This window comes from Phodopus roborovskii, unplaced genomic scaffold, assembly GCF_943737965.1.
Source record: "Phodopus roborovskii unplaced genomic scaffold, PHOROB, whole genome shotgun sequence".
In the NCBI taxonomy this organism is placed as follows: domain Eukaryota; kingdom Metazoa; phylum Chordata; class Mammalia; order Rodentia; family Cricetidae; genus Phodopus; species Phodopus roborovskii.
The window spans coordinates 31919626-31933584 of NW_026126480.1; the positions used below are offsets into that span (position 1 = coordinate 31919626).

At 42.3% G+C, this 13959-nt stretch overlaps 1 protein-coding gene across 8 annotated transcripts in view; it reads left to right on the forward strand.

Annotated features, from left to right (window-relative positions):
• The window catches only part of Tnrc6a (trinucleotide repeat containing adaptor 6A), a 160352-nt gene that overhangs the window by 144379 nt on the left and 2014 nt on the right, over positions 1-13959 (forward strand). For 6 of the 8 annotated variants that reach the window (XM_051192878.1, XM_051192876.1, XM_051192879.1 and 3 more), the window contains 13 exons: positions 914-1056; positions 1430-1576; positions 1733-1870; positions 2493-2621; positions 3035-3115; positions 3394-3601; positions 5494-5625; positions 8360-8518; positions 8956-9096; positions 10251-10358; positions 11529-11750; positions 12900-12970; positions 13489-13628. In XM_051192878.1, coding sequence (XP_051048835.1) covers positions 914-1056; positions 1430-1576; positions 1733-1870; positions 2493-2621; positions 3035-3115; positions 3394-3601; positions 5494-5625; positions 8360-8518; positions 8956-9096; positions 10251-10358; positions 11529-11750; positions 12900-12970; positions 13489-13628 — 1819 coding nt within the window. The remainder of the gene's footprint in view (positions 1-913; positions 1057-1429; positions 1577-1732; positions 1871-2492; positions 2622-3034; positions 3116-3393; positions 3602-5493; positions 5626-8359; positions 8519-8955; positions 9097-10250; positions 10359-11528; positions 11751-12899; positions 12971-13488; positions 13629-13959) is intronic. The other 2 variants (XM_051192882.1, XM_051192883.1) reach the window with 1 other exon arrangement.

The window sequence follows — 13959 nt, forward strand, 5'->3', positions numbered from 1 at the left end:
CATAATGACATCTCCCATCAACAAAGTCTCAGTATGTAGCTCTGGCTGTCCTGGAACTCACTTTGTGAACCAGGCTGGCCTCAAACTCACAGAGATCCACCTGCCTCTGTCTCCAGAATGCTGGTATTAAAGGTGTGTGCCACCATCCCTACCTAACCAGTTAATATCTGATATCTTATAGAGGGGAAAACATTGCCCTTTGTGGTCTCTAGTTCCCCCAACTGCTTGATAGGGGCAATAATAGCAAGCTACAAACATTTCATTAGCATAACTGAAAATTTAAAATGGCATTTAGCATGTAGTAAGCATTTAATAGATGGTGGTTTATCAAAGTGGGTGGGTTTTGTTATCTTGTTATTTGCTATAGAATCAAGTAGATTAGGGGTGGGAAATGGTCAGTTGCTAAACATACCTCACAAACATGAGGACTTGGTGTTTATTCCTCAGAACTGACTAAAAGTACCAGGCACACTGGCATGTGCCTGTATTCTCACAGCTGGAGAGGCAGACACAGGAGGGTTCCTGGATCTGCCTAGCTAGCTTGAAGCCAAAGAAAGACCCTATCTCAGGAAATGGACATGTCCCCAAGAGTGACCACATATACATAAAATGTTAAGTAGATAAGAGATGATGTAAGATGTCTTAAGTTGCTTAAGACATCTTTAAAGTGAGATTGTTAACAGCTTTCTGCTTGCGGTCCCTTTTCAAGTTAATTGGTTCATAAGGTAGTACTATCTGTTTAAAATAGGTTACATGTAAGGTGCAGAATTTATACAGTAGATAATGTAGTTTTTACATGTGTTTGTTGAAGCAGGAATTGTTTCATTTTGGAAAGTGAGCATTTTCCTTTCCATGTAGATTCTTCTTAATGAAATAAATTGTTCTCTTCCTAATGATATCTTGCATTTATTAGGAATGTTACAAGACAAGCGAATGGAGATAGATAAACATAGCCTAAATATTGGTGATTACAATCGAACGGTCGGGAAAGGTCCTGGCTCTCGGCCTCAGATTTCCAAAGAGTCTTCCATGGAGCGCAATCCTTATTTTGATAAGGTACAATCTTTCTTTTTCAGTCTCTGAGACTAATCTACCATAACCTTAATAGTACAGGGTTTAGGAAAATTGTCTGTAATATTAAAAAGATAATCAAGTGCCCTTCCTGTTAATGGGTTTTTAGTTTACTGTTTGATTTATATCTCAGGTTAGCATAGAGGTTATGTGTATATTTTCTTCTTAGTCCCATGAAATATGTGTTTGGCTCTTTTTATGTGCTCTAGAATTAATACTAATCTGATTTCTTCTGTTTTCTACCTGTTTCCTGTTGGTGCTGGAATGTCATGTGACTTCTCCTCTGTTCCTGCAATGATTTCTCCCTTCTACTTGTTTGCTTGGCTGGTGTTACACATCTTTCTGTCTGTCCAATCAGGATGGCATTGTAGCAGATGAATCCCAAAACATGCAGTTTATGTCCAGTCAAAGCATGAAGCTTCCCCCTTCAAATAGTGCACTACCTAACCAGGCCCTTGGCTCCATAGCAGGGCTGGGTACGCAAAACTTGAATTCTGTTAGACAGGTAAGTCCAGATGTGCATTGTAGGCTTTCTCTTGAATGATCTGTCTTAGTAGTAATGTCTCTCTTATTTGTAGTTACTGTATTTAAATAGTAGTATCATATGGCAACAAGTGTCTTTCTCTAAAGAATCACTTTTATTTTGTTGGTTGTTTTCTAGAATGGCAATCCTAGTATGTTTGGTGTTGGAAACACAGCAGCACAACCCCGGGGCATGCAGCAGCCTCCAGCACAACCTCTCAGTTCATCTCAGCCTAATCTCCGTGCTCAAGTGCCTCCTCCATTACTCTCCCCTCAGGTAAACAAGCTTCTGGTCCTCTCCACTTTCCTGGGGATAAACCTTTAATAAGTTTTTGTTTGGGGACTGGACTGATGGCTGCTCTTCCAGAGGACCTAGTTTGATTTGTCACCTACATGGGAGCTCCCAACTGTCTGTACCTTTATTCCTGAGGAATCTGGTGCCCTCTTCTGGCCTCTTTGGGCATTATGCATTCATATGATTCACTGAATACATGCAGGCAAAACATTTATACAAATAAATATTTATGTTTGAGATGACCAGTAGGCATTATTGACATCTTGAGATATTGAGATACTGCATGTGCTGATTAGCTGTTGTTGCAAAAGTAAGGGAATGGTTATTTAACTCTAAAATGTATTTTTTCCCCCCCTGTAAAACATCTTTAGGAGATCAACAGCAAAGTCAAACAGGATGGTTAGGATTTTTCTTTGTCATTTTGACCTACTCTAAGAAAGAGTGTATGTGAACTGTTTCTTAGTAAGGAATGCATATTTTGAGTGGCGGTGACATGGAACAGCCCACTACTTTTAACTGCCCAAATGATAATTAAATTGCATCTTATGTTTAGCTAGTCTGGACTATTACAGCAACATTATTAACTTACCATTGTGATTCTAAGGTTCCAGTTTCATTGCTGAAGTATGCACCAAACAACGGTGGCCTGAACCCGCTCTTTGGCCCTCAACAGGTAGCCATGCTGAACCAGCTATCCCAACTAAACCAGCTTTCTCAGATCTCCCAGTTACAGGTAAGCGTTTATCATCTGCTTGCTGTGCAGTGGAGGCACTGCAGTAAAAATAGAGGCATTGCATAGCCTGTCAGGAAAGATGAAGAGTGAGCCTACAGGAAGTTTAAGATGTTTTCAGGGGAAACATCCTGTTAAAGTGAAATCTGGGGGCTGGAGGCTCTTTCACTGGTAGAGTTTAACGTGTGTAAAGCCATGTTTTATCCACAGCATTGCAAAAGTTAGATTGAACTAAAGACAGGGCTTTTGCAGAATTTCTGGAAACTAGATCAGTATTCCAAGGAAGAGGTTTTACTGCATGAGGCAGGACTTGGGTATGTAGTATAGTTCTATAAGTCCACTGACCATAGTCATTCTTAAGCATTCTAATCTGTAACAGCTAAACAGTGACAACCCTTTTCCATATATTCTTTCAGCGATTGTTAGCTCAGCAGCAGAGGGTGCAGCAGAGTCAGAGAAGTGTGCCTTCTGCTAACCGACAGCAGCAAGACCAGCAGGTAAAAAACCCTCTCCACTGGTTAATGAAAAAAAATTTCATTAAATTTGAATGAAGTATGGGCTGGAGAGATGACTCAGCCGTTAAAGGCTAGGCTCACATCCAAAAACATAAAATTGAACAAAGTATGCTTTTTAGTCTGCTGTTTGTCCAGAAGTCATAGTAACTATAGAACTTTGATGCCCTTCCTCCTGAGAAGGAGCTGAGTTAAGAAATGAAGAGTGTGTACCTGTAAATACACACCCTCACAATTTTCCTTCATCATTTTGTTGTTTGAAGGGTCGACCTCTTAGTGTACAGCAGCAGATGATGCAACAGTCTCGTCAACTTGATCCAAGCCTGCTGGTGAAGCAGCAGACTCCGCCTTCTCAGCAGCCGCTTCATCAGCCAGCCATGAAGTCCTTCCTTGATAATGTCATGCCTCACACTACACCCGAGCTGCAGAAAGGGCCATCGCCAGTAAATGCTTTCAGCAACTTTCCTATAGGTGAGTTCCTGCATGACCACTTGACACATGCACCTCCACTGCCTTTGTAGCTCTGTTCTTTAGCCCAAGTGCAGGCCTTAGGATGCTGCTTATTGAAGAGTGACTGTGCTTTCTCCTAGGTTAAGCCCATCTTCATGCTTCAGGAATGGTGTCTGTCTGCTCTCAAAAACCACAGTATTTCAAAAAGCTATACACTTATTGAGAGAGGGATAGATAAAGGACACACTTGTTTTTAGATTCAGACTGTGGGATGTGCAGGGCAGAAAAGCTAATGATTGTGTTACTGGGGGAAAAAGTAGTAAGCAGGTGCTACTTGTGGAAAACACTGGGACTAGGCCTCATTAGGTTTGCACTTGGGTTAAGAAAATGGTTATGGGGAGGAATTGTGTCTTGTTTTCTCCTCTCTATCACCAGGCTCTTTAAACTCATCAAGGAAATTCAAGGCTCAAGGCTTGTATGTTTTCTCTTTACCAGGTTCCTGATTATGTTTTGATTCCTGGTTAAGCATACCTCATTCTTTTTTATTTCTTCCCTCACCTGAACAATAGTTTCATGTAAATGAGCCATGTGGTTGTTACCCCTGCTCTGCTCTGTTGAAGACCTTAGTTTTCCTAGCATATTCTGGGCTATAGAGAGCGACTGGAATATGTGTTGGTCCTGCTGGTAATTGTCTCTGACTGGGAGGTTGCTAATTTTTTTTTTTCTTCTTCTTCTTCTTCTTCTGATGTTACATACAGACTCTGCTAGGGCACGAGTTCTTGGGATTATTAGCAGAAACAGTTTCCATGTTAGTTACCAATGTGGCTAAATACTCCAGAAGGCACTAAGAATGGAGGGAAGTGATTGCACTTGACAGATAGGGAGCTGTGGAGAGGAAGTTGCAATGCAGGATGCCCTCTCTGGATGACCTTTCCATTCTGCTTCATCTACAGAGACACTACATCATAGCCTGTGAGCAAAATTTGGCCCACTGTCCAGTTTCACAAAGTTTTATCGGAACAGAACTATGTTATTTATTTAACATATTGTCTGACTTCTTTTGCATAGTGGCATAGGGAAGGCTACATAGCCCATATATTCTCCAAGCTACCTTTTGAAACTTTATGTAGAATATTTGCAAATTCTTGGTCTAATTGATAGGTGTAAGAGCAAAAATTTGATTGTTTTCTGCAAAAAAGGGAACTGGGAATGATTTAAAAGAATTTATAGTACAGGCTGAATACCAGAATGTTCAGCTTTTGTTTCATGACAAATATTTGAAGCCATCTTACTGCTGATAGTGTCTGGATCACACTTTTAAAAGCAGTGTCTTACTATCATTTTCTGACAACAGTATATAAAACAGAATCATCTGTCCTTAGTCCAAGAGGATATCTGATGACATGCTTGGTCAGCAAGGCGCAAATAAATTGTGCCTTGAGATATGGGAGTCTTTCTCTCAGGTGTCATTGTTGGAGTTAGGAGCTGTTACATTTAAATAACATCTTTTGGCTAGTCAGCCACCAGGAATTTAATCAACTTGAAATCAAGAAATGGCCATTGAGAGTAATCATACATGACACTCTAGAAAATGGCTAAACTTGGAGTAAAATTACAAGCTTTATATGGTTCTCTCCTATTATTCTGTGGGGTTTTTAAATGATCTAGCTGGTGTGGAAGACTAGTTTTCCACTTTAACAGCACTAGCCCTTCTGATTTGAAAACATTGTACTGTGGAGCATTAAGAGTATCTACTGAACCAGGCACCTGTGATTTGACTGCATTATCTGCCTTTGTTGAGAGGGACATTAGGCACCATTGAAAACAGTAGCTACATATGATTTTTAGAAAGTAGAAATTTGGTAATAAAAAAGAAATGTCTTGTTTTGTAAGATTTGAATTTTATTTTCAAGGCTTGAACTCAAACTTGAATGTAAATATGGATATGAACAGTATTAAAGAGCCACAGTCAAGACTAAGGAAGTGGACTACAGTGGACAGCATTTCTGTGAACACATCTTTGGATCAAAACTCCAGCAAACATGGTATCAATTATAGTCTTTGATTTCTCTTGGGAAAAAAATGTGGGGTGGGTATGGAGGATAGATTGCTTATTGGTTGAGTGTGTTTACCACCAAGTTCAGATTTAAGACCACATGGTAGGAAGAGAGCCAACTCCACCAACTTGTCCTCTGACCCTCACATACACTCTATATAAACATGATGGTATATACACAGAGAGAGAGAGACACACACACATAAATGAACTAAGTAAACAATAAACCCGGGTAACACCAAATTTTGGCATTTGTCATCTTTTGGGTGTATATTTGAAAGCCAAGTTAATCTTAGACCTTTTCCTTATTGCAAAAATGTGCTTTGGGTGAGCCAAAATAAACCTTTTATTCTTAATTTTTTGGTAAAATTAACCAGGCATTGTGGAAATCTCCAAGCTCAGTTCAAGGGCATCCTGAGCTGTGTAATGAACTTAAGGTGACCAGCCTCTGCATATGAGCCCTTGTCTGAAAAGGGGGAAAAAAACATACAACCAAGCACAGCCTCAAAAATGGAGCTTTATCTTCTTATTTAAGAGACTTTCAAGTAGAAAGCAAATTTACTTCAGTTATGCTGTTACAGATGACACAGAAGAGCAATCTGAGGATGCATGAGATGCATATTTTTAAACATCCCAGTGTCTCTCTTAATGTTTTTGTCTATTCTTTGAGAATTTTCTGTAATGTATTTTTGGTAGTCATCCTCCTCCCCCCTAATTCCTTCCTCCCAGATCCTCCCCTATCTTATCCTCCTGCCACCCCTAATGCTGTGTGTGTGTGTGTGTGTGTGTGTGTGTGTGTGTGTGTGTGTGTGTAAAAACAACTACCCTGGAATGGTTGATGTCATGTCACTCCATTGAAGAAAACTGACTTACCTTCTCCCAGCAGCAGACAGTGCCGATAGCTCCTTGGTTAGGCATGAGACTTTGTGTTTTTGTCCCTTCCTTTCATGCTGGGATTTTGTCTGACTTGGACTTACATAGGTCTTGTGAATGCTGTTACAGTCACTGAATTCCTATGTGCCTCTGCCCTGTTGTGTCAAGAAAATATCATTTCCTTGACATCATCTACTACTCTTACAATCTTTCTGCCCTTTCTTCTGCATAGATCCCTGAGCCTTGGGGCAGGATATGATATAGACATCCATGTAGGACTAGCTGGATATTTAGGTGTGTCTAGTCTCTACACATTGACAATAGGTCTTTGTGTTAATCACCAGCTCCTGCAAGAAGCTTCTGTAATGAGTACTGAGCAGGACACTGACCCATGAGTATAGCAAAATGGCATTAGGAGTCTATTTGTTTTTGTATCTATTTCCGGAATAATAGTCTCAAACATTCTCTTCCCCCCTCATTCCCCTTCCCACTTTTAAAGACAGGGTCTTGCTATGTAGACCAGCTGGCCTGAAATGCATAGAGAGTTATCTGTCTCTGCTTCCCAAGTGCTGGGGTTAAAGGAGTATACTACCAAATCTAGCATTAATTCCCTTTTTGATGATCATTTAGGAGATATTCTCTCCCAATTGATTGTATTGTCCTTATGTTTACTTTTGAACATTCACTGAATTTAAATTGGTTTGTTCATATTATGGCATTAAATGCTAATACTGCAATTCTCTGTTGGAACTTACTTTGTAGCCCAGAATGGCTTTGAACTCACAGTTTTTATGGGTATATACTGGCATATATACATATATCTTCTTGCAATATATAAATCTTAGTTTTGGTAGTTACCTTTTCAGCAGTTACTTGAAGTGCTTTTAGAAATAATCACATTTAGCATAGGGTTATTACCCATTTGTCTCCAAAAGTTAGTGGAATTTTTTGTGCCTTCTTAGGACTTTTCTGATCACCTAGAATATACAGATGAATAAGTACTGGTGGACACACAATTGAACCTGTGTATTATCGATGTTTCTGCACATACTTGTCCTAGAGAAAATCATTGTTAGTCTAAGTAAATGCATGAACACTGTCAGTACAGTGTACTAGGCATTGGTAGCACACGGAGCTGTTTTAGAAGTTTGAGATAGTGTTCCACAGGAATGCCTGGGTGTGCTGAGTCTCAAGAGTCTCACCTCAAATATTAAACTGACAACTACTTGGCTGCAGGAAGAGCAGCTAAAGAGAACAGCCTGATGAAGTCTGGATCAAGCCAGAGAGGAGGTGGAAGGCAGAGTAGTAGATATGAAGGAAAACATTTAGGCCATAATGGGGTGGGCTGGAGGGACAGTGCAGTGCTCAAGATAGTTTCCTATTTGGTGAAGAGGACCTTAGTTTCCAGCACTGTGTTGGACAGCTCACAGCTGACTTTAACTCGGGCCCAAGGGAGTCAGACACTCTGTTCTGGCCTCCATGAACACATACACAGATGCATACAAATAAAAATAAAAACTTAAAAAAAAAATAGTAGAGATTGAGATCTAGCACTCAGGAGAAAGATTTTTGTCTTCATTAGAATGAAGTCATAAGCAGAGGGGCATAGAGGAAGGAAACAACAGAAAAATCCTGGAGCAACTGTGCTTTTTTTTTTCCCCCCACCCACTCTTGTGATGTGTCAAAATCCTGGCATGTTGTCTGTCACAGAGCACAGAGTGCTCCGTCTTGCATCTTGACACGTAATAAACTGGGCAGTGTGGCACCTACTACCCTCTATATTGAGAAAGTAAGAAGTGACTGTGATGATGTAGCTTGCTCCCATTTCACCATCATATTGTTCTTTGTAGGTGCTATTTCAAGTGGTTTTAGGCTGGAAGAATCTCCATTTGTTCCCTATGACTTTATGAATAGCAGTACTTCACCAGCCAGTCCTCCAGGTTCAATAGGAGATGGCTGGCCACGTGCCAAATCGCCTAACGGCTCTAGCAGTGTTAACTGGCCACCAGGTAAGTTGCTCATAGCCTCGGTTCTGTGATCAGAAGTATGGATACAGTGCAGTGAAAAGGCGAGCATGAAGTTGGGTCATTGTCTATATGCGCCAGTTCCTCTGCACCAAGTAGTGGTCATGGGAATGGCACAAGTTCACTGACCTGTGAGGGAGCCGTAAGAACTCCTTGCTAGTCAGTGGTTGCTCTTTGCCTGTGTCAGAGGATTCACTTGGCACCGAGGCTCACTGGAGGCGCATCTCTGGCCTACCTGAGTTGCTGCAATGCTGTAAAGATAGAAACTTAGAGAAATGGTTTCATTTGTATATATAAGCAAGTATATAATTCTGTTACCATCCTGGCCTTTTAGGTGTTGTCACACAGGATTTAGGAATGAATGTTTGGATATTTAGTTTGGATTTTAAAGCCATGCACTAATTTTGAATTTCTGTTTGTAGAATTTCGCCCTGGTGAACCATGGAAAGGTTATCCAAACATTGACCCTGAAACTGACCCTTACGTCACTCCTGGCAGTGTCATAAACAGTCTTTCAATTAATACTGTGCGGGAAGTTGATCACCTCAGGGACAGGAACAGTGGTACGTACAGCCATGAGTTGGTGTGAGAATATTGTGCAACAGCCTGGGATAAGACCATCTCAAAGTGGCTGGTGAGACTTCCATTCCCCGCATCTATGGGAATTGGGACATAAAAGTATAGTTAACTGTGGCCACTTTTAAGAAGATGAGGATTTGTGGCTTGAGTAAGTGAAAGCCAAGGACATGCAAATAGTTACTTTCTGATAATGCTGTCAGCAACTGCCACACATACAGTTAATTTAACAATGTTGACATGCTTTCCATAAGAGAAACAGCCAGGGCTTTCAAGGTTTCAAACAGGGGAACTCATGTATTTTCTAAAGCGCTGTCAGGTAAAATTACTTTGTAACTATCACAGGGCTGTTTGTCACCTTAGGCAAATGTGAATATTCTGTCCATTATTTTGTATTAGAAGAAAAATTAATGAAATGAGTTACTGAAGCACTAAAATAATTGAAAATGTAATATATTCTCTTTCCTATCCCTTTTAGTAATTTACAAAGAAAACAAAAGAGCCAACAGTTTATACAAATATGTAGTTTATTAAGGAAGCAGATGTTTGCCACATCACAGTGCTAAGTGAAGAATCCAATCATTCTGAAATGGCAAACTCTACAAAACAGCTGTGTAGAGGTAGTGAGAGCCAATTCAGAAGAAGATAATGAGGCACAAGACCTGGCTTAAAAGGGGTTACAGAAGAATTGGTTACTTATAGAAACTGTTTCTTTGTGGGGTATGGAATGGACTCTGTGGGAGGTTGGTCAGGGAACTGTTCTAGTGACCAGGTGATGGTCAGTTCAAGAGCTAAACTAGAGAAAGGCTATGCTGAACATGGGAAGAAAGACTACAGAGCCCAGATGTGGAGAAGGCTAAAGACCTGGCTCTTCAGTAGTATGTGACAGAGTGCTTTTTTGGTGGCCTGGCTTTCCAGTAGAAAGTCATTGCTGTTTAGAGTCAGGGGCTAGCAACAGCCTCTTCACGGTGCTGGTGCTGGAAGGGGAGCCTGAGTCTCCTAGTTGCTACTCCGTTCTTGGCAAGCAAGAAGGAAATACCTATTTTAAGCCAGGACACAAACAGCAGGAAGGAAGTTTCTGTTCCCAGACACCATGCTCTGCTCTACTCTGATAGCTAACTGGACTCTCTTCTTTCTGTAGGGTCATCCTCATCCTTGAACACCACGCTGCCTTCAACTAGTGCCTGGTCATCCATTCGTGCCTCCAACTACAATGTTCCCCTCAGCAGTACAGCACAAAGCACTTCAGGTGGGCTCTCTCAGGAACAACCAGATTGTTGCTTTTCTTCTATTGTTTTCTCAGGTAGTTAGGGAGTGTTTGTGATCCTAGGGAAGTGCTACAAATATCATTTCTCCCCTTTTAAGTTTGTTGTTCAGCAGTCATGTGAAACAGTCTGTCTACCCCACAGCTCTGTCATCTGAATCACCTCAGCCCTGTGGTAACGTACTACTGAAAGCAATCTGCATTCATTTATTTCATTTTCAGTCCTTCATAGACTGACAGTTGTGCAAAATGTAGGAAAGAGGAATTTATAGGCACTGCCAAAAATGGGTGTGCCCTGGAGAGTTAGGCTCTGCAGTGAGCTAGATGGAAGTGGCCTTGGGTGTTCAGTTGCATCTGCTGCTGCTCAAGTAAACTGTGCTGTGGCCATGCATCCTACATGTAACCACACTTGGATGAGCTTTGGCCTAATGGCCATGCACTTTGTAGTAACTCAGGTCTGAATGCTCAACAGTTGTTAAAGTGTTTCCCATTCCTTTTTCTCCCATCTTTTGGTGTTCTGTTTGACATAGCTCTCTCTCTCTCTCTCTCTGTCCTGTCACTGCTCTGAGCCAGCAAGAGTGAGGGCAAGAATTGATCGCCCTTCCTCGTTCTGTTTTAAGCTAGAAAGGTCCTACATTTGCATCCTAGCTGTGCAAATCATTTACCTTTCTGATGTTGGCTGTGTTGTCAGGATAGGACACTAAGCCTAGCACCCAGCAAGCAGCCAGTGAGTATTTGCCCGTGTACCACCTTCCTAAATTGGGGTAACTGCTGTAGCTTTTCCTTAGGAGTAAATGATGAGTTTAAAATGTATCTGCTGGCCTTGTGTCTCTCTTTGAGTAGCCCTGTTTGCCTAGGAGCTCACGGGTGTGACCTCTTGTAGTCTGTGTTGTGATCTCAGAGAATAGTTCTATGCTTGCACAGTCTTGAGACAGTAACAGATAAGGGTATATAGGTCCTGAGGGAGAAGTTGCTGCCTTTGGGCTTTTTGTTTTTCTCCATTAGGGCTTTAGTTGCATTTAGGGTTTTTGATAGTTTCCATTCATTTGACTCACTTTTCATGGGACAGTGGCTGTTATTGTATAAACTTTCTATTTTTCTAACATCCTACCTTCTTTAATTTTTCTTATTTTTTTTCCCCCCTTCTTTGAATAGCCAGAAATAGTGATTCCAAATTGACGTGGTCTCCTGGTTCAGTTACAAACACTTCTCTGGCTCATGAGCTGTGGAAAGTCCCTTTGCCACCTAAAAACATCACTGCTCCGTCCCGCCCACCTCCGGGGCTGACTGGTCAGAAGCCACCCTTGTCTACGTGGGATAATTCTCCCCTTCGTGTAGGTGGAGGATGGGGAAATTCTGATGCCAGATATACCCCAGGTAGGACACAGTATTATGAGCTATTTGCTAGTGCTGGCTGGTACCAGCTATCCAGGTTAACATGGCCAACACTGTCCCCTGGCAAGGTGGAATGAGCTTAAACAGGAATCCTGGTTAGTTTGCCACATTTGGCAATTTTGTTGTGTTTAGGAGTCTTGACTGGTTTCCTTAAGAATGTTTCCCCAAACTTGTATGGTGGTGCATGTCTGAAATCTTAGCCCCAGGGGAGTGAGGGCAGGAACATTAAGTGTGAAGAAGTTGGTATCATCTGTATATGAGACCCTGTCTAAATAAATAAGAAGGCTTACCCAAAGATACTTCCATCAATAGTAATGTTAGTGGTAGTGATCTCTTTTCAGAAGTTCCTTGGAAAGGCATCTTAAGAATCTGCTAGTTCCTACTGTGGCAGGCTTGCAGAGCATGGCTGTGTATAGAGCATGAGGCTGGAGGCGATGTATGGAGGACAGCCCCGCTGAGCCCTGGAGAGTGGGCTTGTTTGGGTCATGGCTTGGCCTATTCCGAGAATGACCCGTGAAATTTACTGTTTAAGCAGACACTTGATAGTGGAAGGGGGTACCATTGATCCTTCAGCTCAAGCAGACATAGGTCAGATTATCCGAGGGAAACTACAGTGACATAATTGTGAAGTACCTGTAAATAGTCATGGGGGACAGGTGGTTCTTGATTGTATTTAAAAGTTCCTTTGCTAGAAGGAAAGTGCTTGCCATGGAGCCATGCAGGAAGGCTAGGTGGGGACTCACATGGTACCCCAGACAAAATCAAAAGCTGTCTGGGTGATGCTAAAGGGTTTAGTCCCCCCTAAAGCTTCACATCTTAGGGTACATGCAGGGAGGCTTCCCTGAGGCCTGCCCCTAGGAACAGCACTTGGAGGAAAAGATGCCAGAGAAGTGGAACATTGTGATTTATCTGCCCCCAAAGAGCCACCTGCAATAGGGTCAGTGCCTGGCCCAGGCTAGAGGGAGCTGACATCCCACACCTATTTGTTAGACTAGGAGAAAATAGCAAAGGGGATGGGAGTCCTGATTCCTGGTGACTGGAATTAAGTGTCATTTGATTAGACTGTGTTTGTTCTAAACAGTAATTCAAGTGACAGTGATAGAATGGTAACTGTCCTTTTTCTTGGTTTAGGTTCCAGCTGGGGAGAGAGCAGCTCAGGGAGAATAACGAATTGGCTTGTTTTGAAAAACCTCACACCTCAGGTAAGGAGGTGCCTCCTTCATGTACATGGTGGGCAAGGGAACATAGAACACTTTGCTGTTCCAAGACAGGGCCTGTCAGTGGTCATCAAGGCTGGGCAGAGAGGATAATACTCAGTGCTTTGGGGCTGATCCCATGGTTCTCATACTGTTATATTTAGGAGAGCCAGAAAAATGCAGATGCCTCCATGTCACCCAGTGCAGCCTGAGTAATGCTGGCCTGGGGTTTGCAGGCGTGTTGGTGGGATTGTGCTGCACTTCCAGAAACCTTGGCCTGCCCTTTTATATCTGAACATTTTCTTAGCTCTCAGGCTGTGCTCCTACTCCCTATGGAGCAGTGCCTTCAGGCACTGGAGCAGAGAAAGAAAAGACATGAAACCACATTGCATGTGGTGGTTTATCACATGACTTGAGGTCCAGTGGATGTAAGAAAGGGATACTGAACCTGGCACAAGAAGGACTAGGGATACCTCCTCATAGCCCTTACAATGGACTCCCTAACCCCAGCCTGCTCTGTCTAGATTGATGGCTCAACTCTGCGCACCCTGTGCATGCAGCATGGCCCACTGATTACATTCCATCTGAACCTCCAACATGGAAATGCTCTGGTCCGTTACAGTTCAAAAGAAGAGGTAGTGAAGGCACAAAAGTCTCTGCACATGTAAGTTGCTCAAGACTCCTGGGGGGGGTGGGTTGAGTAGAAGCCCAGCCCAAGACACCTGTATAGACCTGGTCAGCATGACCCTGGGGAGACTTATACTTAGAGTGGTGGGATCACTTGAGTCCAGGAGTTGGAGGCCAGTGCAGGAGCTACAATAAGACCCTGTGATGTAGACACTCCATGACTCACTCTGGGACCCTCACTGTGGGTGTGGGGCAGACCAGTCTCCTTCTGCACCTCCATGGTTTCTTTTCAGAGCAGGTCCCACTGTTAATTGAGCTTGTGAAGCCATCCATGTAGCCAGAAGTCCTTCTCATGTTGTGCCCTCTCC